This window comes from Engystomops pustulosus, chromosome 7 (genome assembly GCF_040894005.1).
Source record: "Engystomops pustulosus chromosome 7, aEngPut4.maternal, whole genome shotgun sequence".
Classification (NCBI taxonomy): domain Eukaryota; kingdom Metazoa; phylum Chordata; class Amphibia; order Anura; family Leptodactylidae; genus Engystomops; species Engystomops pustulosus.
The window spans coordinates 42,006,561-42,032,996 of record NC_092417.1 but is presented as its reverse complement, the minus strand read 5'-3'; the positions used below and the strand labels follow the sequence as shown (position 1 = coordinate 42,032,996).

At 42.6% G+C, this 26,436-nt stretch overlaps 1 protein-coding gene across 1 annotated transcript in view; it reads left to right on the top strand.

The window, feature by feature from the left end:
• Positions 1–25,487, top strand: part of MAP3K9 (mitogen-activated protein kinase kinase kinase 9) — a 32,299-nt gene extending 6,812 nt beyond the window's left edge. The window contains exons 2-11 of the mRNA XM_072115595.1: positions 3,333–3,746; positions 9,932–10,112; positions 12,083–12,231; positions 14,826–15,001; positions 15,104–15,344; positions 16,358–16,480; positions 18,707–18,860; positions 19,256–19,359; positions 21,812–22,600; positions 24,801–25,487. Of these exons, the coding sequence (XP_071971696.1) occupies positions 3,333–3,746; positions 9,932–10,112; positions 12,083–12,231; positions 14,826–15,001; positions 15,104–15,344; positions 16,358–16,480; positions 18,707–18,860; positions 19,256–19,359; positions 21,812–22,600; positions 24,801–25,276 (2,807 nt within the window). The 3' untranslated portion in view covers positions 25,277–25,487. The remainder of the gene's footprint in view (positions 1–3,332; positions 3,747–9,931; positions 10,113–12,082; positions 12,232–14,825; positions 15,002–15,103; positions 15,345–16,357; positions 16,481–18,706; positions 18,861–19,255; positions 19,360–21,811; positions 22,601–24,800) is intronic.
• Positions 25,488–26,436: the final 949 nt, after the last annotated feature.

Sequence of the window (26,436 nt, the reverse complement as noted above, 5' to 3'; positions counted from 1 at the left end):
AATATGACTTCAATGGTGTGCTTCTAGGTACATCTGAAATGACACTTCCCCTGCAGCGTCTAAAGGTAACCATCTCAGACTAAATCTGATTTTGTCTTGAAAGGACACACTGGTGACAAGCTGCCTTCAATTAAAGGGGATGTCCAGCTCCTGATGTTCCCTGCTATACCTGTTTTTTCAAAAGGAAGATGTGTCAGTGTTTTTTCTCCTCTGTGTGACCTGAGAGAACCCTATTACCGTATATACTCGAGTATAAGCCGACCCGAGTATAAGCCGAGGCCCCTAATTTTACCACAAAATACTGGGAAAACCTATTGACTCGAGTATAAGCCGAGGGTGGGAAATGCACTGGTCACAGCCTCCCCAGTGTATATAGCCTGCCAGACCCTGCCCCAGTGTATATAGCCTGCCAGACCCTGCCCCAGTGTGTATATAGCCTGCCAGACCCTGCCCCAGTGTGTATATAGCCTGCCAGACCCTGCCCCAGTGTGTATATAGCCTGCCAGACCCTGCCCCAGTGTGTATATAGCCTGCCAGACCCTGCCCCAGTGTGTATATAGCCTGCCAGACCCTGCCCCAGTGTGTATATAGCCTGCCAGACCCTGCCCCAGTGTGTATATAGCCTGCCAGACCCTGCCCCAGTGTGTATATAGCCTGCCAGACCCTGCCCCAGTGTGTATATAGCCTGCCAGACCCTGCCCCAGTGTGTATATAGCCTGCCAGACCCTGCCCCAGTGTGTATATAGCCTGCCAGACCCTGCCCCAGTGTGTATATAGCCTGCCAGACCCTGCCCCAGTGTGTATATAGCCTGCCAGACCCTGCCCCAGTGTGTATATAGCCTGCCAGACCCTGCCCCAGTGTGTATATAGCCTGCCAGACCCTGCCCCAGTGTGTATATAGCCTGCCAGACCCTGCCCCAGTGTGTATATAGCCTGCCAGACCCTGCCCCAGTGTGTATATAGCCTGCCAGACCCTGCCCCAGTGTGTATATAGCCTGCCAGACCCTGCCCCAGTGTGTATATAGCCTGCCAGACCCTGCCCCAGTGTGTATATAGCCTGCCAGACCCTGCCCCAGTGTGTATATAGCCTGCCAGACCCTGCCCCAGTGTGTATATAGCCTGCCAGACCCTGCCCCAGTGTGTATATAGCCTGCCAGACCCTGCCCCAGTGTGTATATAGCCTGCCAGACCCTGCCCCAGTGTGTATATAGCCTGCCAGACCCTGCCCCAGTGTGTATATAGCCTGCCAGACCCTGCCCCAGTGTGTATATAGCCTGCCAGACCCTGCCCCAGTGTGTATATAGCCTGCCAGACCCTGCCCCAGTGTGTATATAGCCTGCCAGACCCTGCCCCAGTGTGTATATAGCCTGCCAGACCCTGCCCCAGTGTGTATATAGCCTGCCAGACCCTGCCCCAGTGTGTATATAGCCTGCCAGACCCTGCCCCAGTGTGTATATAGCCTGCCAGACCCTGCCCCAGTGTGTATATAGCCTGCCAGACCCTGCCCCAGTGTGTATAGCCTGCTGCCGCTGCCGGACAGATTGCACAGAAGATATACAGGGGTCGCCGGAAAGGTGAGTTTAGATATATATATTTTTTTACTCGAGTATAAGCCGAGTTTGGGTTTTTCAGCACATTTTTTGTGCTGAAAAACTAGGCTTATACTTGAGTATATAAGGTAAGTAGAAGAGGCCCAGGCCTTGTTAAGTAACTCTCATATAACCTGTTGTGGAGTGATGGGTTATTCATAGGGGTGTGGATGGCATGTGCGGTGCCTTATCTGTATCATCCATCACTTTTCATTTTCACAAATCCGCAGACATTTTGATACTCAGATCCAACTATATTCTGGGAAGTGTTATAAACATAACTGATATAATGAGCGTTTTCTGTAAGTATCACCCATGTGCAAACTGCGCTATTTTCCTGCACTGGTGGACAAAAAAATGAATTTCTCTTCTGGTCTGTGCACACCATAAATCATCTCTGCTGTCAGAATAAAACCGGACTGGAGCCCCCACACACTGCTGCGCCAGCACATCGGGTTCAGTACATATTGGCAACAAAATGGAAATTGTGCCAGATGTTTTCTTGCTGAAACGCGTTTTGCATATCTGATTGTGAATTACATTGTATAAGTTTACAAAATAGTCTTCTTACTGTTCTGGATTTGCAACTTTTGCATCCACAGCATGTGCTAGTGCTGGTTCACTCCCGAATATTGATGAGTATTCTTCCTATAACACAAATTGTTATACGTTTGTTATAACAAAAATTGGATAAACCAAATGTATTCCCCTTTTTTTTTTTTTTTTTAATCAATTTTTTTTATTAAAGTTTTTTTTATGTTTTTACAAACGTAAACATCCCACCCCACAGTGATATCAAGGAGACTTCCTACAACAAACTACTATAAAACCTTAGCCTGTCAGCGAGGACATGACAGCTTCATCTTCTGATGATACATATTTTTGCCACACAAAGGTATAGGGAACGTATATTCGGCTGGATATACATCCCCCATATGCGACTAGTGCGAGTGCTCACCATATTGGCCATGGCCGCAAAAAAGATAGAGCAGCTCTATTTTCTATGGAGAGGGAAGGGGTGAGCAGCGTTGTTACCTCTCTAGTGCGCTCAAACAGCCTTCTTGAGATGGTGCCATAATATATTCATTCTTCACTTTGCATTCAGTCTCCTGCATAAGGCTAAAGGTAAAATATCTAAGGGCTCTCTAAGGAGTGTGGCTTTATTATGACCATTGCTATGTGTTATACTATATAAAACTATTCTCCACTGTAATCGCTCCCAGGGTTAGTACATTTTGTCCAATAGAATATATATATTATTTATATGCTATCATGATCCAATGTCTATATAATCCTATAATCTAATGTAAAACGAAAAACACGATCCAGCTTCAAAGGATGCAACAGGAATCCGTATAAAATTTTTAAGGCTTTATTCCATCTCTTTAAAAACCATAGATTCGGCCATGGGATACAACAGCATGAATCGTCTACGTGTTTCAGGTGTTAGACACCCTTAATCATGCTGTGACGATTTATGCTGTTGTATCCCATGGCCGAATCTATGGTTTTTAAAGAGATGGAATAAAGCCTTAAAAATGTTATACGGATTCCTGTTGCATCCTTTGAAGCTGGATCGTGTTTTTCGTTTTATATTTTATACCTCTCCAAGCCGGAGTGATCCCATGCTCGGATGGTTCCAGGTGCTATGAAATACATCATCAGGGTGAGCTGACGTCTTTTCCTTCCATTTTTTTCTGACTATAATCTAATGTGTTTTTATTTTTTTTTTATTATTTATAGTACAAGAAATTGACTTTAATGAGCTTTTCCTTGAAGAAATAATTGGTATTGGAGGCTTTGGGAAAGTATATCGTGCCATTTGGGGAGATGAGGAGGTGGCTGTCAAAGCAGCACGTCATGACCCTGATGAAGATATCAGCCAGACCATCGAGAATGTCCGGCAGGAGGCCAAATTGTTCGCAATGCTCAATCACCCCAACATCATTGCCTTGAGGGGGGTATGTTTAAAGGAACCAAATCTGTGTTTGATCATGGAGTTTGCCCGAGGTGGGTCTTTAAATCGAGTCCTATCTGGGAAGAAGATTCCTCCGGATATATTAGTAAACTGGGCTGTACAGATCGCCAGAGGGATGAACTACTTGCACGATGAAGCCATTGTCCCTGTCATCCACCGTGACCTGAAGTCAAGTAACAGTGAGTATGATACAATCTACGTGTTCATTAAGGGCCTTAAATTTAAGGAACAAAGTGTGTAGGAAAGACAGGTTCCCTTTATACGTGTGTAGCCTCAAGTCATGACCTTATGGTGCTCCTTTCTAAGCTTTCTGTTGCTGAGAAGTAATAATTAACCCCTAAATGTAGTATTTCCATCTTTAGGAATTTATAACCCTGTATGTGGTTATGTCATAAGTACCTTATGCAGGGCTCCCGATTTAGATGGGAAGTTGTGGTGTGCGTTGCTTGCTACAGAAAATTTTCAAGTATTGTGTTACAAAAACCCTCAACTAATTCCTAGTTTGCCCAAAATGTGTATTGTCCTCCACCCAGTATAGCACATTCACCCCAAAGCTGTGGTGGTCTTTGTTGGCGCTGCTGTGTGGAAGATGACTTTCCACGATTTCCCCGTTCTTTGAGGACGGCAATGGCAGAGGCCAGGAAAATCTTCAGTGGGGCACACGGCCTTTGTTTCTCAGTTGAGCAGGACCCGAGGCTGGCATTAAGACTGATATTCAGTGGAACATCTGGGCATCATGGCAGTCTGCAATGTTTGTTCATCATCTGAACATGCCATGGGTCTGTTGTGGTGAGTCAAACTTTTTGGTGGCTATAAATGGCAGCATGTAGCACAATTGTTTACTGCCGGACCTTAAAGGGCATCTACCACCAGATTACCCTTATGCACGCTCGTTACCTCTAGGGGATGATTGCACCATTTCCGGCTTAATTCCTGGGCTCCTGTATTGTAAGAGCCACATGCAGCGTGTCATGAGTTGCGCCCGGCTGACAGAGTCCAACGAGCGCTTCCATAGCTGATGGAACTGATGGAAGTCTTCATTGCTGCAGAAGGCCGGGTAGTGGTTACTACAGCTCGCTGCCCCTGGGTCCTCTCTTGCCACCCTACTTTGTGTCCTGACACTGGCGGGGAGGAAAGAAGTGGTAAGTACTTGTCAGTTGTACTGTACTGCTCCCAAGTCCTCTCGCTTTCCTTGTGCCACCACATGCAACCTGCAGGGGACACCAAGAAATATGGTACATGGAGGAGAGAAGAAGCTGCAGCTCCACCAAAATGATCACCGACTACACAGGCCTGCTTTATGGGAATGATATATATATATTTTTTTTTTTGTATATTGAGAGATTTTTATTTTGCATTTATATAGAAGGAAAATTGCAGATTAACAAGTTGCACACTTCCTTTCCAGCCTTAAAAGGAAGATGATTCATGTGACTCTAGGAAGCCTTCCCCGGTTCATTCATAGTGTGACTGATCTTTGGAAGGCTGACAGACCTTTGTTTTCTGGAATTTCCATTTTATTTTGTGGCTTGTGTTCTGTGTTTATCACTTTTGTTCATTGATCTAGCTATATGGCCGTCACTGTGATCTTGGGGCTGCACACAGAACCATAGTAGGTATTTTTCCACTGATACTTGGTCCAACACACTGAATGCTGCTTCTCAACTACAGTATATTTCTATTCCCCCCCCCACGGGGACATACAGAATGAATAGGAGAAATCGCTCATTTATGTTTGATGCACTTTGGACAGTTTTTCATACTTCTGTCAGTAAGGAGGCCATTTACAGCTCCGGTGTTGACTGTCACCACAGATTTTCTCACTTCCCCCGTATCTGGGTCTGAGCTGCTCTCCATTAAACACAAGTGACAGCTTATTGACGACTTTTTAATTAAGTTCAGTTAAAGGTGCACTGGAGAGTGGTAGCCGGCCCAGGCAAGGCTCATAGGGAAAAAGGAACATGGAAAGACCTAATTCTTTTCATTTATGGCCTGACCACATCATTACTACTCCGGGGCCTTCTCCTCCCTACTCCTAACCTTCAGTAGATATTTTCCTAAAAACAAATGTCTGTATAAAGCGAAACACTAGTGATTAGCCTTCTGAAGGTGGATATCAGCAGTGATCTGCGCACATACTACAGAGTGATCTCAAAAACTCACATGATCTATGGTTGTAGGAGGCAACAACTAATCCCTTTATCTGTATCTGGTTAACTAAGGGGCTTTGCTTGGTAAAAGTTGGTGGGTGCCTTTTGGCTTTATTTGGACAAAACATTTTCATAGGTCTTTACTTTCCCCAGAAAATATTTTCCATACCTTTTTAATGGGGGTTTCTGGGGAGGGGGGGAGGGGTTAAACTTTTTTATTCCTAGATGCACCACTTGATTTTTAAATTTCTCTGCTTTGCTATCAATTCCATGATGCCTCAGAACAGCATCCATTCCTACCAAGGAATAGAATCATCTATGATGGCTGGAAGTACACCAATTATTCCCATTATCTATATTATCCTAAATAGAGATGTTAAGTTTACAGTCACGGAGTATATGCTGGGAGCTTCATTTATGTAAGTTATGTTGCAAGAACATAATTATTAGCAACTGATATGAATTTCTTTCCCTTAATGGAGTGTGTGTGTGGTATAGTCCATTATACATGAAGCTCTGATGTGACACACAGCTCTATAGATGGTGGCATAGGCTGAGGTGAATTCTCACTACTACAAAGCAACCATCCCAAAAAGATATACTGTCATGGGAACCGCAAAAAAAAAAAATATATATATATATGTAATTATAATCTTGGATAGTGAAAAATTCCCACATTGCAGTCTTGTGCCAGATTTTCAGTTTAGAGCCTCTATCCTATATTATTATTTTATTTTCATATTGACGTGTGTAAAAGACGTTCCGCACTACGAGGACTTCTAAGGCCCCTTCCACACTAGCGTTGCATTTCACGTCAGGGTGCAATGCGTGAAAAACTGACGTTTTTGGCTGCGTTTTTGTTCCATTTTTCCTTGGAGTCATTAGCTTTTTTGCGTTTTCTAAGTCAATGGGACTTTTTCAAAGGGACCATAGTTCGGGAATAAAATGTTTTATTTAATTGAAAAAGAATGTCTTCAGATAAGTTACACATATATGCAAACATCTGCGATCTATTCTTCACTGTTCCGCGCGTATATTATCTCCCGACAAGTTAGCAGATGTGAAGAATATATATATGTGTGAAGAAGACATTGCAGATGTATGGAAACACCTGCAATGTGTTCTTCACACATATATATTGTTCTTCACATGCTATTTTGTTCGCGCCGTTCCGCGCGTATCTTCCGACAAGTAAGCAGATGTGCCGAACATCTGTAATCTATTCTTCACTGTGTTCTTTACTGTGTTTTTCACTTAAATGATCCTGTGGTCACTGTGTTCACTGTTTTTATTCTATTCTTCACTGTTCTTCACTGTTTTTTTAATTAAATGCTCGATCTCGAGCAGGGGAATTATTCATGTCAACTAGCAACCCATCCATTTAAAACGCATTGCACTTGCAATGCTTGCGAGTGCAATGCATTTTTGATGCGTCTCCATAGACTTGAATGGGGGGGGGGGGGGGGGGGGAAACGCAAAAGTAGAGCATGCTGCGATTTTGACGCGCGTGAAAAACAACGCAAATGAGGAAAGGCCCATTGGAAACAATGGGACAGAGTGCAATGCAAGTTCTGCGCGTGAAAAACGCTAGTGTGGAAGGGGCCTAAGTCTGAGGGTTTTTTTTTTTTTTTTTTTTTTCACGCACCCATCGATCTTCAATGGGCGAGTTACACACACCTTGGTGTAGTGCATGCTGGGATTTTCCCACAATTGACACCATGCATAACACTGGACATGTATGTATTGCGCCATAGACTAATAATCTGTCGCGGTATGCCAGATGGACTCGAGGACGAGAAAATCGCTCATATGTACAAGACCTAAGGGTGTCAGTAGGGAGTTCTTAGCATTGTGAGCGCTAGTGAACTTTACATTTATAAAAATCTCTGTATGCTGCAGTATGGACTCAGATTGCAGGAAAGTAATGGCTGCTCATGTTCTCCATGTAGGATCTGATGACTCTTGCACGTTCAGCCGCATTGGTTACAAATTGCAGTACTGAATTATTTAATGCAGCACTCAGCATTAGAGTTGATACCTTCCCTGCCATTGGGGCCAAGGACCAGGGGAACACTCCGAGTGATGGCGAGTGCTCCTGACAGATGAGCAACTGCAGTACATCTCCGGTTACACACCGTGTTTAGTCGCACCCATTTCTACATATCCATAGCTGAACAACAAACGTGTGAACGCCATCTCTTTTCATGGTCGTTTCTCTCAAAAACAAAGACGTTTATTCATGAACCAAAAAAATTCAACATTTCTCTACATGCATAATCTTCTAAAACATAGGCATACTGGTGCTGAATCCTTCCAAAAATACTCCTGTGTGAAGGTGACCTAAGAGCTGTGTACATGTCTAAGGCCTGTGTTACTTGCCTACATCAGTAACGTGTAGCATGCTCTTGTGGCAGAACTATGTAAAGTGTCTTTCTCTTACTTTTATCCCATTGAAATACCAGCCCCCTCAGGTAGGGTGTAACATGTCAATTTTGAGAATTGCCTCTCACTCGTTTTACATGTAATAGAAAATCTCCTCCAGTCAAAACAACTTTGAGTAAAACAACAATAACTTTTGAAAGTAACGTAAAAAGTTGTAAAACACATAAATAAATATACATGCGATACCGCATGTGACAAGTATGTAACCATACTGTATATGCAGACAGCGGTGTAAATGAAATGGGGGATTTTTGCCACTGTCCGACAGTAATTTTAGCATAAAGCCTTTCCGCAGGAAGCCAATTATCTGCTTAGGGCAGACTTCCTGCGCCGTCCATGAAGCTGAATGATCTGCTGTGTCAGCTATTAACCTCTTAATGCCTTTCCTCTTTGAAGGATTTCCTACCCCCCCCCCCCCCAGCCCCTTTTTAAAAGCTCTTGTATAGTCATGAGGGCCATGCTGCTGTGAGTGGAAGACCAAGGGTCGGGAAGTGTTTTTAGATGGCACATGCAGGGTCACACATGTAGATTGTAAAGGGATACAAGGGGGCAGGAAGCTGGCTGTCTCTTGTAGGAATCTTCTACTTGCACCTTGGCTTGGTTTTGCAGATATTGATGGGATAGAGAATTGGTTTGTCTGGGGGGGGGTGGTATAGATCTCTTGTTGAGGTTTAATGATATTAATAATAATTTCTTACCCCCCCCCATCTAATATTAAAAGATATAGCATTTTAGCCAGCATGTTAGAGCTAGAGGAGACGTGGGAGTTAATTTATAGTTTTGTCCAGCTGGCGAGTCTGCTCACGGACCTTTAGACCTATTTATATGCACATTAATACAGGGCTGCTTGTCAATTGTATAAGGACTGCCTACTGATCTCTTAACAATGAATTCAAGGTCATATTTGTTTCATGCAAAACTGTACACATATATGCATAATATATCTGCCCAGCTCCTCCTGCTCTATAACATGCTGCCTGCAGATGTGACACCATATACATTCTGCTCAGCTCCTCCTGCTCTAGAATGACCTGCAAATGGGACACTATGTAACAGTAGCAATTCCTGGTGTAGGTTAAAGCGCAGTTCTAGGGCTTTGTGTAAAATTGATCCAGGGTGGGAGGGGGACATCAAACGCTGACACCTCTGCTCCACTTTTTTGTTCCTTTAATAGTGTCCCTTTTTAATTCCATCTCTTTTTTTTTTTTTTTTTTTTTTTTTTTTGTTTTCCGTTCGCACTGTATTAGGCATCTGATGCACTTAGTTAAAGCTTTTGTTTTTAGCTGGATATGACGACGCACATTAACGCTTGTAACTTCACAGCTGAACATCCAGTCATGTGTTCCAGGACCTCACATAATTCCTGGGAGTAATCTCATCCCTTGTCTCCTAGAATGGAGCAGGTTCTTACATTCCATTTGTAATCGCAGAACAATAGCTGGTAACACATGTAGTCCTGGCCCGCTGGGCTTGTGGGAAAGATGAGGCAAGAACAACACTGAGCCCCCCTGTCTCCCTGAGCCTTGCACACTACAGCCAGCAGAAATAGTGATAGACAGACAGAACCGGCAGATCTGAATAATGAAGACTTTCCACCAGAAACCTAAAACTGGACCTATATGGATAATAAATGACTCCTAATGTGTGGTATCGCCCTTCTGTAGCTGCGCCTGTCATTATCTCTAGTACGGTCCGAGTCCTGAGGAGGGGATGTTTATTCTAGGGGTATCCCTGACCATCACTGAAAATTCTGTCTTCTTTTTGTTTGTCAGTTTTAATTCTGGAAATGGTGGAGAATAGTGACCTCAGCAACAAGATCTTGAAGATCACTGACTTTGGCCTTGCAAGAGAATGGCACCGGACCACTAAGATGAGCGCAGCTGGGACATACGCCTGGATGGCACCAGAGGTCATTCGCTCCTCTATGTTCTCGAAGGGCAGTGATGTATGGAGGTAAGAGCTCTCTGCCATACAGGAAGATGGCAATGTCTGGATTATATGTATACATCTCATATCATTTGCCACCCAACTTTCATGGAATTGTGCCCTGTACACACACATTAGATGGTCGTCTGGTGGAGTCATTCAGCTTCCTAAGTATTGGCCCAAACATAAGACAACTGTGACTATATTGTTTTCAGCACTCTTTCCCACATGGGCCCAATTCACATGTCTGTACATCTCATTTTATTAAGAGCATTACAGAAACTCAAAGGTGAACCATCTGTTACCCATAGACTTTAATGGACCATTCATTACTGGTTCGTTATTAAAGGGATCCTGTCACCAGGAGAGCCGTTTTAGCACTCCCCCAGTCCCCACAGAGCATAGTGCATACACTGCCAAAGTGTTTTTGTATAAAAAAAAAAATGTTATATTGTACCTTTCATTAGCATCTGCTGTGTGACTAGGCAGTTGCCAAAAGGGAGGGACTGGAAAGGAGCCTTTAACTTTAGTGTTTTTTTTTTTTTTTGTCATTTTTTTCCCCCATTAAATTTGGTAGAATTGTATAAACCTTTACCAAAAATATATTATAAATATGTACAGCATCAATCAATCCCCCCATTTTCCAGATGCAGAGGGTGCATGTACTTTCCCAAAGTGTCTTTGCAGCTCCTTCATCCTGTCTTCTGCTGATGGGCTGGAGGGGGGGATCCCTTTAAATGGTTACCTTATATACTCGAGTATAAGCCTAGTTTTTCAGCACAAAAAATGTGCTGAAAAACCCAAACTCGGCTTATACTCAAGTCAAATAAAAAACTCAAAACTCGCCTTTCTGGCGGCACCCGTAGATCTTCTGTGCGATACATCCGGTATTGTTGTGCTGCACAACGGGGAAGGGGGGGGGCTATATACACTGGGGCAGGGGCTGGGGGGCTATATACACTGGGGCAGGGGCTGGCAGGCTATATACACTGGGGCAGGGGCTGGCAGGCTATATACACTGGGGCAGGGGCTGGCAGGCTATATACACTGGGGCAGGGGCTGGCAGGCTATATACACTGGGGCAGGGGCTGGCAGGCTATATACACTGGGGCAGGGGCTGGCAGGCTATATACACTGGGGCAGGGGCTGGCAGGCTATATACACTGGGGCAGGGGCTGGCAGGCTATATACACTGGGGCAGGGGCTGGCAGGCTATATACACTGCGGCAGGGGCTGGCAGGCTATATACACTGCGGCAGGGGCTGGCAGGCTATATACACTGGGGCAGGGGCTGGCTGGTTACATACTGGAGAGGCTGTGACCAATGCATTTCCCAGCCTCGGCTTATACTCGAGTCAATAGGTTTTCAGTTTTTTTGTGGTAAAATTAGGGGCCTCGGCTTATACTCGGGTCGGCTTATACTCGAGTATATACGGTATATCTTCTTAACTGTGGGAGCTAGAATTCCGGTGCAGTATAATATCATAATAAGATTGTGTTTCTAAGTGAAACAGAACCAGAGATACCACTGTTATAGTCACAAACTTTTATTTTTACTTTACAGCAAATTTCTCAGTGGGTATCTCCACTCATGTGTCATCTAGAAACACAGTCCTTATAATATATTAAAGGGGACACAAATGTAATTTTTTTTTTTTTTTTTCCCCAGTAAGCTTCATTTATTGGAATAACACCAATGACCCTCTGGTTGTTACATACTTTGTATTAAAGGTCAATGACTTAGAATTTGCTGTCAAAAGCAATAAGTGTGTCCTGGCTTCCTCCTGTTCTAGAGAGGATGTCCTGTACCAGACATGGCTAGATAGCAGTTAGCCTTTCCCTAGTCTGTTTTCAATGCTGCCAATGATTTATGCTGTGAATTAGCTGTAAATTTTTTTATTTTTTTTTACACCCCCACATGACACAAGATCTAATGGTGATGGATTTTGGCCAGAAGCCGTCCTGTAGTGACTTGGGTTTCTTCTTTTATACTACAGCTATGGAGTCCTGCTGTGGGAATTGTTGACTGGAGAAGTGCCATTCCGGGGGATTGATGGCTTAGCTGTTGCTTATGGAGTTGCCATGAATAAACTGTCTCTCCCTATTCCATCAACCTGTCCAGAACCCTTTGCAAGACTCATGGAAGGTGAGATTGTTTGCGGGATCAGTCTGTGGTGCCTGGTCTTTATTCATCGTGCAGGACAGCACTATGCAAAAATAAATACAGGCGGTCCCCTACTTAAGGACACCAGACGACCAATAGTTAAAGACGGACTCTGCCCACTGTCACCTCTGGTGAAGCTCTCTGGATGTTACTATAGTCCCAGATTGCAATAATCAGCTGTAAGTTGTCTGTAATGAAGCTTTATTGATTATCCTTGGTCCAATTACAGCAAAAAATTTTGAAACTCCAATTGTCACTGGGGAAAAAATTTTTTTGGTCTGGATCTACAATTATAAAATATACAGTTCCGACTTACAAATTCAACTTAAGAACAAACCTACGGACCCTATCTTGTATGTAACCCGGGGACTGCATGTATAGTCATCCCTCCTCTCACAGTGACTGCAGGAAGGACTTGTGGGGTTCCTTTGCTTTGGAAAAAAGTTTCATTAACCCCTTAACGCTCTGCGCCGTAGCTCTACGGCGCAGAGGTATAAGGGATGTATGAAGAGGGCTCACGGGCTGAGTCCTCTTCATACAAAGGTGGGGGTTTTTGCATAATGCATAAAACCCCCAGCGCTAATAACCACGGTCGGTGCTAGCACTGATCGCGGCTATTAACCCCCCCTGTTGCCGCCGGCAGCAACGGGGCGCCGCCATTTTTTTTTTGATCGTCACGCCCCCGAGCGTCATCGGGGGGGGGGGGGGGCGGCGATCGGTTGCCATGGTAGCCTCGGGTCTCCTTTTGACACGAGGCTATCTGACATCTGCAGATTCGTTACAATGAGCCAGTGGCTCATTGTAATGAATGTGCTGCAAAAATGCCATATATTGCAATACAGAAGTATTGCAGTATACGGTAGCAGCGATCTGACCATCTAGGGTTAATGTACCCTAGATGGTCTAAAAGATAGTGAAAAAAAAAAAGTTTAAAAAATAAAAAAAATTTAATAAAATATTAAAAATTCAAATCAGCCCCCTTTCCCTAGAACTGATATAAAACATAATAAACAGTAAAAATCACAAACATATTAGGTATCGCCGCGTCCCAAAATGCCCGTTCTATCAAAGTATAAAAACGGTTACGGCCGGCGGTGACCTCCGAGGCGGGAAATGGCGCCCAAATGTCCGAAATGCGACTTTTACGCCTTTTTACATAACATAAAAAATGATCAAAATGTCGCACAGACCTCAAAATGGTAGCAATGAAAACGCCGCTTCATTTCGCAAAAAATGACCCCTCACACATTTCCGTGCGCCAAAGTATGAAAAAGTTATTAGCGTCAGAAGATGGCAAAAATTTTTTTTTTCTTTTTTGTACACATTCGTTTAATTTTTGAAAATGTATTAAAACACAATAAAACCTATATAAATTTGGTATCACCGCGATCGCACCGAACCAAAGAATAAAGTAGGCGTGTTATTTGGAGCGAAGAGTGAAAGTCGTAAAAACTGAGCCTACAAGAACGTGACGCACGTGCGTTTTTTTCAATTTTTCCACATTTGGAATTTTTTTTTCAGCTTCGCAGTACACGGCATGTTAAAATAAATAACATTATGGGAAAGTAAAATTTATTACGCACAAAATAAGCCCTCACACAGGTCTGTACACGGAAAAATGAAAAAGTTATGGATTTTTGAAGTTGGAGAGCGAGAAATGAGCCGAAAAACCCTCCGTCCTTAAGGGGTTAAAGAATGTAATCCCACTGCTAGTTACATAAAGATTATATCACTTTGTTAAGCCGTGAGGATTTGGACATTTTCAGCCACACCATATAAGGTGGGATACATCCAATTCCTTCCTGTAATTGTGGCATGGGTGCTTGGCTCCCCATACGAAGGGGGGGGTGCAGAGCTCACCCATTCCTTTTCACGGCTCATGTTTGCTCACACGCACATGTAAATGGAGCCTAAAGTAAATAATCGTTACTGCTAACTAGTTTTGTCTTACTGTACATATCTTTTGGTCAGTTTCATTTGTGCCAAATTGACCTCACATATTGACTTATTTAAAAGGGGTTGTACCAAATTTGCACATTTATTACTTATCCAAATGATATGGGATAACACGCTTATTGGTGAAGGTTTGACTGCTGGATCCCCCACAATAATGAGAATGGACCTTCAGCAAACAGGAAAACAGTATGAACATGTCTCCTATAGTTCCATTCAATATTTTGAGAGCGTCAGAGATTGCTGTACTTTGCAATTTCGGGCAATCGCATACTATTGAAAGGCACCCAATAGTGCTCAGCGTCCATTCCCATTCTCTGTGGGAGCTCCTAAGGTCAGAGCCTCACTAATCTGATTGTATCCTGTTTAAAGGGGAGATGTCATAAACGTGATAAACCCCTTTAAAACCTACGGTTTCCCGCTAAGCAATACTCCCTTGTTTCCTTTGAACAAGTGCTGAAAGGGCAGTTCTCCTTTCTTTATCACAGCATACCTACAAAATTGTGTTTGAAAATCTGACCACCCCTTAAATGTTATCAATGACTCTGCATTAATCTGCAATGTTTTCATACTTTATCTGCGAAGCATTAATGTTATGTGAATTTTCTTTATATTTCCTACAGATTGTTGGAACCCTGATCCTCATTGTCGGCCCTCATTTACAAACATCCTGTTCCAGCTGACCACCATCGAAGAATCTGGATTCTTTGAGATGCCCAAAGATTCTTTCCATTCTTTGCAGGAAGACTGGAAACAGGAGATCCAAGAAATGTTTGACCAGCTTAGGGCAAAGGAGAAGGTATATTTCCCTCTTATGTAGTGTCCCATGTGGCTTTGGTTGTGTTCCAAAGTTTTAATTGGAACATATTTTATTTTTATTTTTTTTCTCTTTGTAACATAGGAGTTACGGAGTTGGGAGGAGGAACTATCTCGAGCAGCCCTTGAGCAGAAGAATCATGAGGAACTTCTCCGAAGAAGGGAGCAGGAGTTGGCCGAGAGGGAAATTGACATCTTGGAGCGAGAATTAAACATCATCATCCACCAGCTCTGCCAAGAGAAGCCTAAGGTGAAGAAACGCAAGGGCAAGTTCAAGAAGAGTCGCCTTAAGTTGAAAGACGGAAACATAATTAGTCTGCCTTCAGGTGTGTCTTGGCTTGCTGCATTTATATTGAGGTTTACTCATACTTATGGTGTCTTCAACTTTTAACTAACTTGTGCAGTTTCCACAATTCTTCCTTCTCTTTTAATTTCTGTAAAATGGCCATTGACTTCTTGCACTCCTCTGTTCACACTATGCTGTGGTAGTCTGAATAACGAAATACAGTGTGCATGGAGCAGTATGAGAAGTTGATGACTTTATCAGAAATGGAGAGGATGAGGAGCTTTACCAAATCCCAATAATTGCCTACACTTTCCTCTTCTTTTTTTTTTTTTTTTTTTTTTTTATTTCAAAGTCTCTCTCCATACCTCTCTTTCACTCATACACCTGGGGGTGCATTAAAACAATAAACCTTGCCCTTGACTCGCTCCTTTTTTTTTTTTTTTTTTTTTTTTTTTTTTTAAATCCTGGACAACCCTATTAGGGAACTTTTCTGTATGATCTGGAGAAGTCTGAGCATGGGGACCCCCACTGATCCTAAAAAGCATCATGAATGCCACCACTCCATTTATCACATGAAATTGTACAACTCCTCCATAAGAGTTCCTTCCATACTAAAAAAAAAAAATTATATTGGTATGTCCTCACTTTGAATGGTTGGGGTCCAGCTTCTGGGATTCAGAGCTTGTGGCCAGCAATAAATACTGCTATTATATTATCAGGATCATTCGGTTTCCCAGGGATGGGACCTCCAACAGTCGTAGAGTAATGGAATAGCTGGGACTAACTCCATTACAGGGGTTTTCCAGGAACTTCAATTGATAATCCTGCAAGGCCTGCAGCACCATACAGCTGTCCAGAGGACCGGCCTTTAATAATATTTAATCATGAGTTAAGATGAGTTATATCCTAGACTATAAAATATACTGGGATCACACTATTGGAAATGGTATTCATATTTTTAATGTGCAATTTTTTCTTTCTCTTGACCACAAAAAGCCATTGACGTGGTGTTTTGCTGAGCGGCACCCCTTTGCTTTCTGATGTGCTTTACAGATTTCCAACACAAGTTCACTGTACAGGCTTCCCCTACCATGGACAAAAGGAAGAGCTTAATTAGCACCAAGTTCAGCCCTCCTGCAAGTCCCACCATTATCCCGCGGCTCCGAGCCATTCAGTGTAAGTAGCCATGCAAAAGACTGGTTGTTACAGCTCTTAATTCTGACTATGCACATCACATGCTTCTTGCTCATTGTTTAAGGGGCCACATCTAATTATTCAGCAGCTTCTAAACATCATTAGCTGCACATATGTTTTTAAGATGTTTTAAATCTTTGGTTGTTAACTCTAAACCATAAATTATTTAATCAGCAGTTTTTATTTTATACATCAAGTAGGTCAAAGCCCTGATTGTCTCCATGTCGGGCCTGACCTGTGCAGTTTAGAACCTTAATCCTAAATCCACATAGTGCCCCTGGCCCACATGTAATTAAGGAGCATTGCTACTAACACACAGGTATGGTTACACATCTCCAGAGCTGCTACCTAACACCATGGTACGTTGTTTACGGGGGCACTGAAACCCCGCTCCAGCAAGATGAGGGAGCACAGAGACTGCATGACTCGGGGGCGGGATAGATGATATCCATAGGCCTGGCACACCAACCCGTATCCTGTCCCAGCTCCTGATAAAGCGATGGGACATGGGGGAGGTTGGTGTCAGTCCTCAGGAAATTATTTACACCCCCCAATTCGTCTGTGCTCTCACCCCACCCACCCCCTTTCTAACTACATCATGGGGTCCAAGAATTTGAAATGTTCTGACGCACGCAGTGAACAGTGTAGAGGAGTTGTATCTTAATTTAAACTAATAGGCTAAATTGTACTTTCTTTTTTGGAGAGTGCTATACATGGTTAATTAATTTAGTGAGCCAAGGCATACTCTTATTAAATAGTTTCTTATCTACACCAGGAATAAGTGCAAACCAATCCCATTTTAATAAACAGCAAATGTAAACACTGCTATTTATCTGCACGTCCCTACAGGCTTTAAGGTAATTACATTGAGGAAAAAACGGTTACGAAAAATACAACGTGTAAGTAAATTGGTTATAGAGAGAGTTTCTCTATAGTGAGGATAAGTCTGCAGCACTAGTTTGGGATGAGGGGGTATAAGTATTGTTTTTTAAAAGTTGTCTCATCAGTTAATAATGAGACATTTTGCCTTTTCAATTACTGTATAGATTAGAGTATAAGCCGACCCAAGTATAAGCAGAAGTACCTCATTTTGGCACCAAAAACTGGAGAAACCTGGGAATTGCATTGGTCACAGCCCCCAGTGTAGTATATAGCCAGCCAGGCCCCAATGTAGTATATAGCCAGAAACCTAGTAATAACCAATGGATGTATCTTGAAAATCTTATATCTATAAAAAAAAAAATATACAGCATATAAGCCGAGTTTTTTAGCACAATTTTGGCTTATATCCGAGTAATCTCCATTCTGGTGCCCGGGCAGCTCCTCTTCTTTCTTCATGTGCGCCGGCTCCAGGTCAGTGACAGGTCCAACCTGGAGCCGGCGCACATAAAGAAGAGGAGCTGCCCGCGCATAGGAATGGCGAGTACTCGGATATAAGCCAAAATTGTGCTGAAAAACTCTGCTTAAATACGGTATATTACTTACACCTATCTAAGGTGGAACTACCTTAATGAATCCCGGCCAGACCCGAATCCACCGCAGAGAAGGCGCCGCTGGATCGCGAATGGACCGGGTAAGTAAATCTGCCCCATTGTCTTTTTCTGTGCCAGATTCAGCACTATAAATTCTGGTGCAGTATAAGACTGTTGGTTCCTACTTTAGACTTAGTTTTAATTGGTCTAAACTGGGCAAAATAATTTTTTTATTTACCAATTTCCGTTTTTTGCCTTGATAAATTTGGAGCACAGCTTCTTTTTTTGGCGCAAATCCGCCAGGTTGCTGGCACAAGTGTTATGATTAGCTGCATGGACAAGTGGGGCTCCTATAAGGAAAGTGCCAATGCTATATATATGTGAAATTGAGGACAATTAATCTAAAGGCAATAGTCTTAAGAAATTCACAATGCAATTAAGGGTTTGGAGAATTATGTTGATGTTCCTAAAGATGGAGATGGATATGATTCTATTTGTGTAAATATTGGTTTTCCTTTTTGTTCAAGAAGAAATGCAGATTTTATTTTAATGCATATCCTGAAAATAATCCCAAACCCTAATTTGTATTCCCTTTACATTTCTTCTCCTCTGCTTCTTCCCTTTCCTTTCTTGGTTGAACTTGATGGCCATATGATGATTATTATTATTATTATTTTTTTTTGTTTGGTCGAGAGAAAAAAAAAAAAAACGTACTAACTTTGTAAAATGTCTTAAGTGACCCCGGGAGACGCAAATAAATCAAGAAACCGGAGCACTGGCGGGCAGAAGGATGAAAGTGAAGACGAAGACAAGAAAGAGACAAAGAAAAAATCTCGTCCTTGGGCCCCGGCCGCTTTGGGTTGTAAAGACTCCAGCGCCAGTGAGGACAGGCAAGTGTTGTGCTTTGCTACAGTCAGACACCTCCTCCATGTCTTTGCTGAATTTGCACTGAAAGCTATTATGTCCTCTCAATCCCCTGTTAAGTACCTTTTTATACTGGTGCCGGTTGATGGCAGTGTTGGCAAGTCATTACACTCGTATGTGTTGCAGCCAGTTATGGTCTGCTGAGGTCGGGGATGGATTGTGCTGGCCATGTATGTCAATAAGACATCAGACCTGTGGCATGGGATGGGCAAGGGGTTCCTCAGCTGACTATTCTTTATATTGTATTTCTCTCTCATTACTGTTTCTGATGCTGGGAAATGTCTTTAACAATTTGATGATCCTTTAAAATATATCAAGGTATCTCCTGGAAACACTGGTATGTCTTTCATTCTAACTGCAGGATATCTCTAGAAAGTTCAAAGTCTTGTTCCTCAAGTACATCAAACCATGGGAAGCCGATCAAAACTTCTTCTGCACCTGGGTTCACCACTGTGACGGAGACAGGTATGCAATGCAAAACGAGAATTTTTCATTTCATGAAGCAGCAGGTGGGAAATGAGTTGGATTTGCCCGTTATCTGTCTTAATATGAAATTAAAACCGACATAACACGTTTCATGTCTCCATCCTAAAAAATGTTAGACGTAATTTACATAAGAATGAGATCTTGGGTAAAATATGGGGAAACTCTACATTGTTCAAACATGATAAATCTCGTACACGGTTTGATCTTTGGTCAGACTGTTACTTTGGGAAGAAAATGTAAAGATGATGTGGCCATATTTTGTAGAGGAGCACACAAAGCTTTGACTTTAACTGAATAAACCACTTCCAGTCTTATCAAGCAGATTAACACCTTCCTGATCATGTTACTTTTATGGTACAGTGTGGTGGCATCATCCAGAAAATCGCCTTTCATAAGTCATCCGTAAACTTGGTTGTATAAAGTCTCAGATTTATTAAATCACGCAATTCCTGACTCATATCGTCCTCTGGGATGCAGTTGACTTTCTTACATCCTTCAAGAGAACCAGTGATGTTGATGATGATTGTGGAGGGGCCGTTTTGACCTGAAAGCTTTAAAGGCTTGGCTACTTATAAGAAAGGGTAGCAGGGCAAGTACAACCCCTTAATAGGGTCACCCATATTGTTCCTACCATGGTGAACTTTTCCCCTTGTCCGTAAGAGCTACAGGTCACGTGACCTGTCCACAACTTTTTTTGGGATTTGTGAGGGTGTCCTTTGACACTTCTGGGGTCCAACTGCTAACTTTTTTTTGGTTAAACATGCTCACAAATGTGTTCTGAGGAAACAACGTCTTTGAGCATGTCAATCCCAAAGACCAGTAAATCTAAAACAAAAAGTGCCAAGCTACTACCTCGACTCAAGGTGTGGTATTTCTGTTGAAGATGTCAATATAAGCACTTTTTGGTGCTCCGAATTTACAATAAAAGAGCTTGCAGACAGTCTCCTTTTCTTTCATCCACTAAAGCTGTTGGTGTGGATGAGAGAAAAGGAGATGGTCTGCAAGCTCTTCTATTGTGTGTTGGGAGCACTTAAAGTGCTTTTATTGATATCTTCGACAGAAATTTCACACTTTGAGTCAAAGTAGTAGCGTGGCACTTTTTGTTTTATATTTGCTAACCTGTGCTTGTTACTGTATGCTCTCCTCTTCCATGTTGAAGGGGATATCTGTATGCCCCGCCAACCAGTGGTGTTCCCGTGGGGAATGTGCATAGAGTAATGAGCGCAGGTTAGCATGCTGAAGCTGAAGAATGCTGAAAGCAATTCCAAAATGTACTGCTCCTTTGGATAGAAGGGGATAATTTACTGGGGTAAACAATGTTGACCACTCTATTTGGAGCATTTGTGGCCAAATCACTTAAAGGAAATCTACCATCAGATTACCTGATGGTAGATGAGTATTACTCTCCTCACCTTCCCATCCCTGGTAGCATGGATCTTCTTTTAATCAAACTGTGAATGCCGGCATTTTGTCGAAATTGATGTTTTATTAAATATTCAAATCGGCCTCTGCACAGCACCTCCAGGCTCCACCACAATCTAATTCATTCACGCTCCAGTGCCTCCTGACACTGTCTACAGAGCTGGTGACGTCTCTCTAAATCTCACGCGAGAGTAGCTTTCCTTGCACAGCCACATTTCTCCACTGCTGATGTCACCAGCTCTCTGTAGGTGGTTCCAGCAGGCACCGCAAAATAAATAAATTGGTATGCAGTGGAGCCTGGAGCTGCTTCTCAGACTGATTTTGAATATTTAATAAAATTTTATTTGGAAGAAATGTGGACATTTTAAGTTTTATAATAAAAGATCCATGCTTCTGGGAACGGGATGGACAAGGTTAGTAATGCACATCTACCATCGAGTAATCTGGATGGTGGATGTCCTTTTAATTTGTCTAAAATTACAAACTTTATTTTCTGGATGATATAAACATTCCCTAAAAGGAACATGCTCCGATTAAAAACGTATTAGTAGGTGCATGTTTATTGACGGCTTTCCTTTTTATTAGGGGTTTTCCTACCTAAATATATTGATGCCCTGTCCATAAGTTGGGTTATCAATGTGAGATCAATGTAGACAGAGATTGCATCTGTAATGCATGTAGAGGCAGTTTTTACCCCTTCAAAATGGCCTGGTGCGGTTAAATCCACATCTCGTCACCCTTTGTCCGGGCCGAGAGCTGCAGCCTTATCATATCTCTTAATTACTGCAACTTTTTGGCCCCATAGAAGGTCATGTGACCGGTGCTCAGCTACTACGTATAGGCTCCGGTCACATGACATGACAAAAATCTGTACAGCACCATATAGAAGTTTACATAGAAGTTATAAAAGTTATCCTATAACAACTAAAGACTAGGATTTTATACCTTAAAATGTGTTGTATGTTGTGGAAATTCTGATTGTATGTCAACTTTTATTTGCTTTGAGCAGAAGCTGAAAATGTTGCTGACACATTTGTGAATCAGGTGGATGTCAAAGATTCCCAAACACCCACTCCAAACAAATCCTACCTCTGCATACCATTCCACAAGGGAGAAGATGTGGAGGGACCTTTCAGTGATACCAGTGACAATCCCACCCCTGTGAACTCTGCCACGAGCACTCCACAGCTCACCCCTACCAATAGCCTCAAGCGTGGCTCTCAGCACAAGAGATGCTCCATGGTGATCTTGGGCTGTGGAGCCCTTCTTGCCACTGTTGGTCTAGGCTTTGACCTGTTAGAAGCAGGCAAATGTAACCTAGGTCAGGATGAACCAGAGCCAAAAGAAGAGAAAAAGAAAAAAGAGAGCCTATTCCAGCGTGCCGCCCGTCCCAGGAGAAGCACCAGCCCACCCTCCAGAAAACTGTTTCGGAAAGAAGATTCTCCTTCTCATCCGGCAGAGCCAACCACATCTGTCACCATGCAGTCCCTGTCTTCCATTTCTGAATGTAACTCTACCCGTTCCCTCCTGCGCTCAGATAGCGATGAAATAGTCGTTTATGAGATGCCGAGCCCTCCCACAGAAGAACCAGCACCGGTTGTCTGCAACCCACTGGTGAACACTCACATTGAAACTTTTAAACGGGACCCAAACCAGTCCCTAACTCCAACTCATGTAACACTCAATTCCCGAGCTCACCAAGAACACAGAAGGACCCCTTCAGATGGCGCCATTAAAGCGATTCCTGTTAGTAATGGAACATCACCCAATAATGGCTTGGGAAGCTCTTCAGGATCAAGTAAGTTTTATCATTTTCATTGCTTTTTCCTCAAGGTGTTCTAGACGTCTGGAAATGGGTTTTAACGTTAAAATACTATTCCAATAAATGGGACCAACCCAGTTCCAGCCCGGCCCTCTGGAAGTTACTTTTTTGTCCAGTTGGCAGATGAGGTCAGCCACCATTGTGGCGTTTCCTGAGTATTGAAAGGAAGTCGTCTGGCAGAGACCCAGCATACAGCAGAGCAACAGTGAGCAGACTGAGGAGGTCACTGAGTATTGCCCACCGTTGTTGGCTGCTTATAGAAAATGTTTGCTCTCCAGGAAACCCAATCCAGTCTGTTTTGGAAACCCCAGATATATCCCATGGGAGTATATATAGCTTTAACCTCTAGATACTAGCAATAAACTTTAAAGGGAACATAGTACACACACTGCCAAAGTGTTTTTGTATTACCGTATATACTCAAGTATAAGCCGAGACCCCTAATTTCAACACAAAAAACTGGGAAAACCTATTGACTCGAGTATAAGCCAAGGGTGGGAAATGCATTGGTTACAGCCTCCCAGTATATAGTCTGCCAGCCCCTGTAGCATACAGCTTGCCCAGCCCCTGTAGTAGGAAAAAAATAACACTGTACTCATCTTTCCGACGTCCCCATAGGTCCTCTTCTGTCTCAGACAGAAGAGGACCTATGGGTGACGTCAGAAAGGTGAGTTTTGTCTTTATGTTTTTAGTTGACTCGAGTATAAGCCGAGTTAGGGTTTTTGAGCACAAATTTTGTGCTGAAAAACTAGGCTTATACTCGAGTATATAAGGTAAATATTGGTTTCACAGAAAAAAAAGATATGTTCTATTGTACCTTTCATTAGCATGTGCTGTGTGACTAGACAGTCGTGGGAGTTGCTGGAAAAGAGTAGTTTCCCCACCACCCTTGGGGAACAGCTTCTCCATGTGTCCTTTTCAAATATATGAAAACACCCATCACTGGGCTTGGCAACGCTCCCTGCTCCTCTACAGCCAATCCTGAGTGAGGGGAGTTATTCATATATTTGAAAAAGACACATGGAGGAGAAGTTTCCCAAGGGTGGGGGGGGAAACTGCTCCTTTCCAGCCCCTCCCAGTGGACGAGTGCCTAGTCACACAGCAGATGCTAATGAAAGGTACAATATAACATATCTTTTTTTCTGTAAAATCTATTTTTTAAACAAAAACACTTATAGAATAGTACATAAACTGCCAGTGGGGACTGGGGGAGTGCTAAAAATGGGTCTCCTGATGACAGGTTCCCTTTAATGTTTGAGACCATGATTGAGGAAAGTCTGTTTGCTTGTCTTTTTATATACAGTATATAGTCATATATTTGTGTTTAAGTAGCTTCATAGAACATATATTAATGATTAATAATCCTTAGTGTATACATAGCACAGGCACCTGCTAGAGCATTTTGGTGGTTGCTGTGACACTTGATGAATGAAATGCACAGCGATACCGCAATGAGCATACCGTTAAAGGACATCTACCACCAGGATGAGGGATAGTAAACAAAGCACACTGACATACTGGTGTATGTCTCCTCTGGTAGGATCCGCTCTTGCTTTAGCTTCTTATACCCTGGGTTTTAGGAAAAAAACCTATTACAAATTATGCAAGTAGGCCTGGGGGGCTCCAGGCTCATTTACATAATTTTACAAGGTGTGTTTTTTTTCTAAAAACCAGGGTATAAGAAGCTAAAACCAGAGCGGATGCTACCTGAGGGGGCACACACCAGTATGTCAGTGTGCTTGGTTTACCATCCTTCAATCTGGTGGTAGACTTCCTTTAATGTTAAAATTGCCATTCAAATCCCTTTCAGATGTTGTCATTTTAGGAACAAATAAGTTATTTTTTTAGTAAGATGGAATACAGTTTTTTGAAGGATTCCCCACTGCATTTACATGAACTTTATCTTGTCTAAATATATGGTAAGTTACTTTTTTTATCTGATGGATGATATAGAGAGGCTTTTTTATACTCTGTTCATATTTATGTTTTGGCTCCTGTTCATAAGTACTTATGAACAGGAGCCAAAACATAAATATGAACAGAGTATAAAAAATATTAATGTGGATTAGTTGCATGATTGGCTGCTGGCAACTCCGTATGGACGCCATTCATTTATACTGAGGTGTCTGGCATGCAGCAATGTCTCTAATTTTAGATGTGTTTACTTTCAATTTAGATGTTTTATCTCCAAATCGAGATCCACAAGAAGTTCCCCGTCTTCCTGACCCCAACTTGGTGTTTCCCCCAACTCCAAGGCGCTGGAATGTTCAGCAAGATTCTACACTGGAAAGACCCAAAACTTTAGAGTTTGTCCCACGACCTCGACCTTCCACCAACAGACAAAGACTGGACTCCTGGTGGTTTGTATCCCCCAGCAGAAACCGTGGAGAATCCCCCGCTAATAGTTCATGCACTGAAACCCCAAGCAATGTGGACTCCTGCTTTGCCAGCAGCAGCGGTAGCACCGTGGAGGAAAGGCCAGGGTTTTCTGGTTTCATTCCAGTTCACGTGACACACCCTATAGGCGAACGAACACTACTGGACGTGGATGTGGAAGGCCAGAGTCAGGATAGCACTGTCCCGCTATGCAGAACCAAACTTAAAAACTACAAAACGGCAACCTGTGAACAAAAACACGAGTTCTGGTCTTAAAGCGACGTGGCCAGCCGAGGTGTGACGTGACCACGTATCTTGCACTGAATGCACTTTGAGGAATCGTAAGATCACTGGAAGGCAATATGAAACTTAGTCACGATGCTGCTCGCCCCTTATTATCCTTAGATGCGCCTTGTTTCATCTTGAAGTCTTTGCAATTCTCGCTAACCTTCAGAACAACCCAGAAAGAGCTTCTTTTTTTTTTTTTTTTTTTTTTTTTTTTTTCCCCCCCCCCCCCCCCCCCCCCCCCCTCTTTCCTAATGATGGAAAAATTATTGCTGGATTTAAAACCAAGTTTCCAAAATTAACAGACTTTTCCCATTCCAGTCAAACACTGTACAATTTTTTTTTTTAAGCTGTAATTTCCATCTTTTAAGATTTTTATCGTCTTGGGTCCTCGATGATATATGCAAATGTTTTGTCCTTCCATGTATTTATTGTGGTTTAACCTCTGAATAAGTGACCTCCACTGGTGGTGTCGATCAATAGGTAAATTGCCCTCCCAATACTGAGGCCATGTTTTGGATTCAAACCCTACACTGGAATCTGGATTTAAAAGAACACTGCTTATGTTTATCTGTAGTCGATTGCTTTAACAATAATTGCTGGGTTTATGTGATTTAAATGATTCTCCATATCTGCATGGGTGGCCTATAGGTACCTCCTATTAGTCTTTGTAAGCCATGAACTAATAGAAGGTTCTGCGGCGCATAGCGATTTCTAGAATACAGACCGAATTGTTTGCTTTCATCCTTTCCCACAAAGTATTAAAGAGGGGACCCTAGTATTGCTAAATATGACCGCTCCCCATCCACTTCTCTAATTAGCTAATAGAGTAATGTAGTTCTCAGCATGAATGATGGGGACCACTGAAGTACCTGGCTGACTGCTGAACATAGTTTTACAGGAGGCTGCGAATCCTGGTGTGGATGTGTGATTGAGTTCACATAAGGACTCGAGAAATATTTGTCATAGTCCCCCATATTGTCACGATTTGACATTTTCCACTGTCATATGGACTTGTGGATTTTAGAAGGTGTTGGCTCACGTCAAAATAAGCTTTTTTTTTTATTTTATTTTTTAATTATTTTAATGGTGGAGGTTTCATACCATTTTTGTTCATTTCTGACTTAGTTTTATGTGTATATATGATGGGG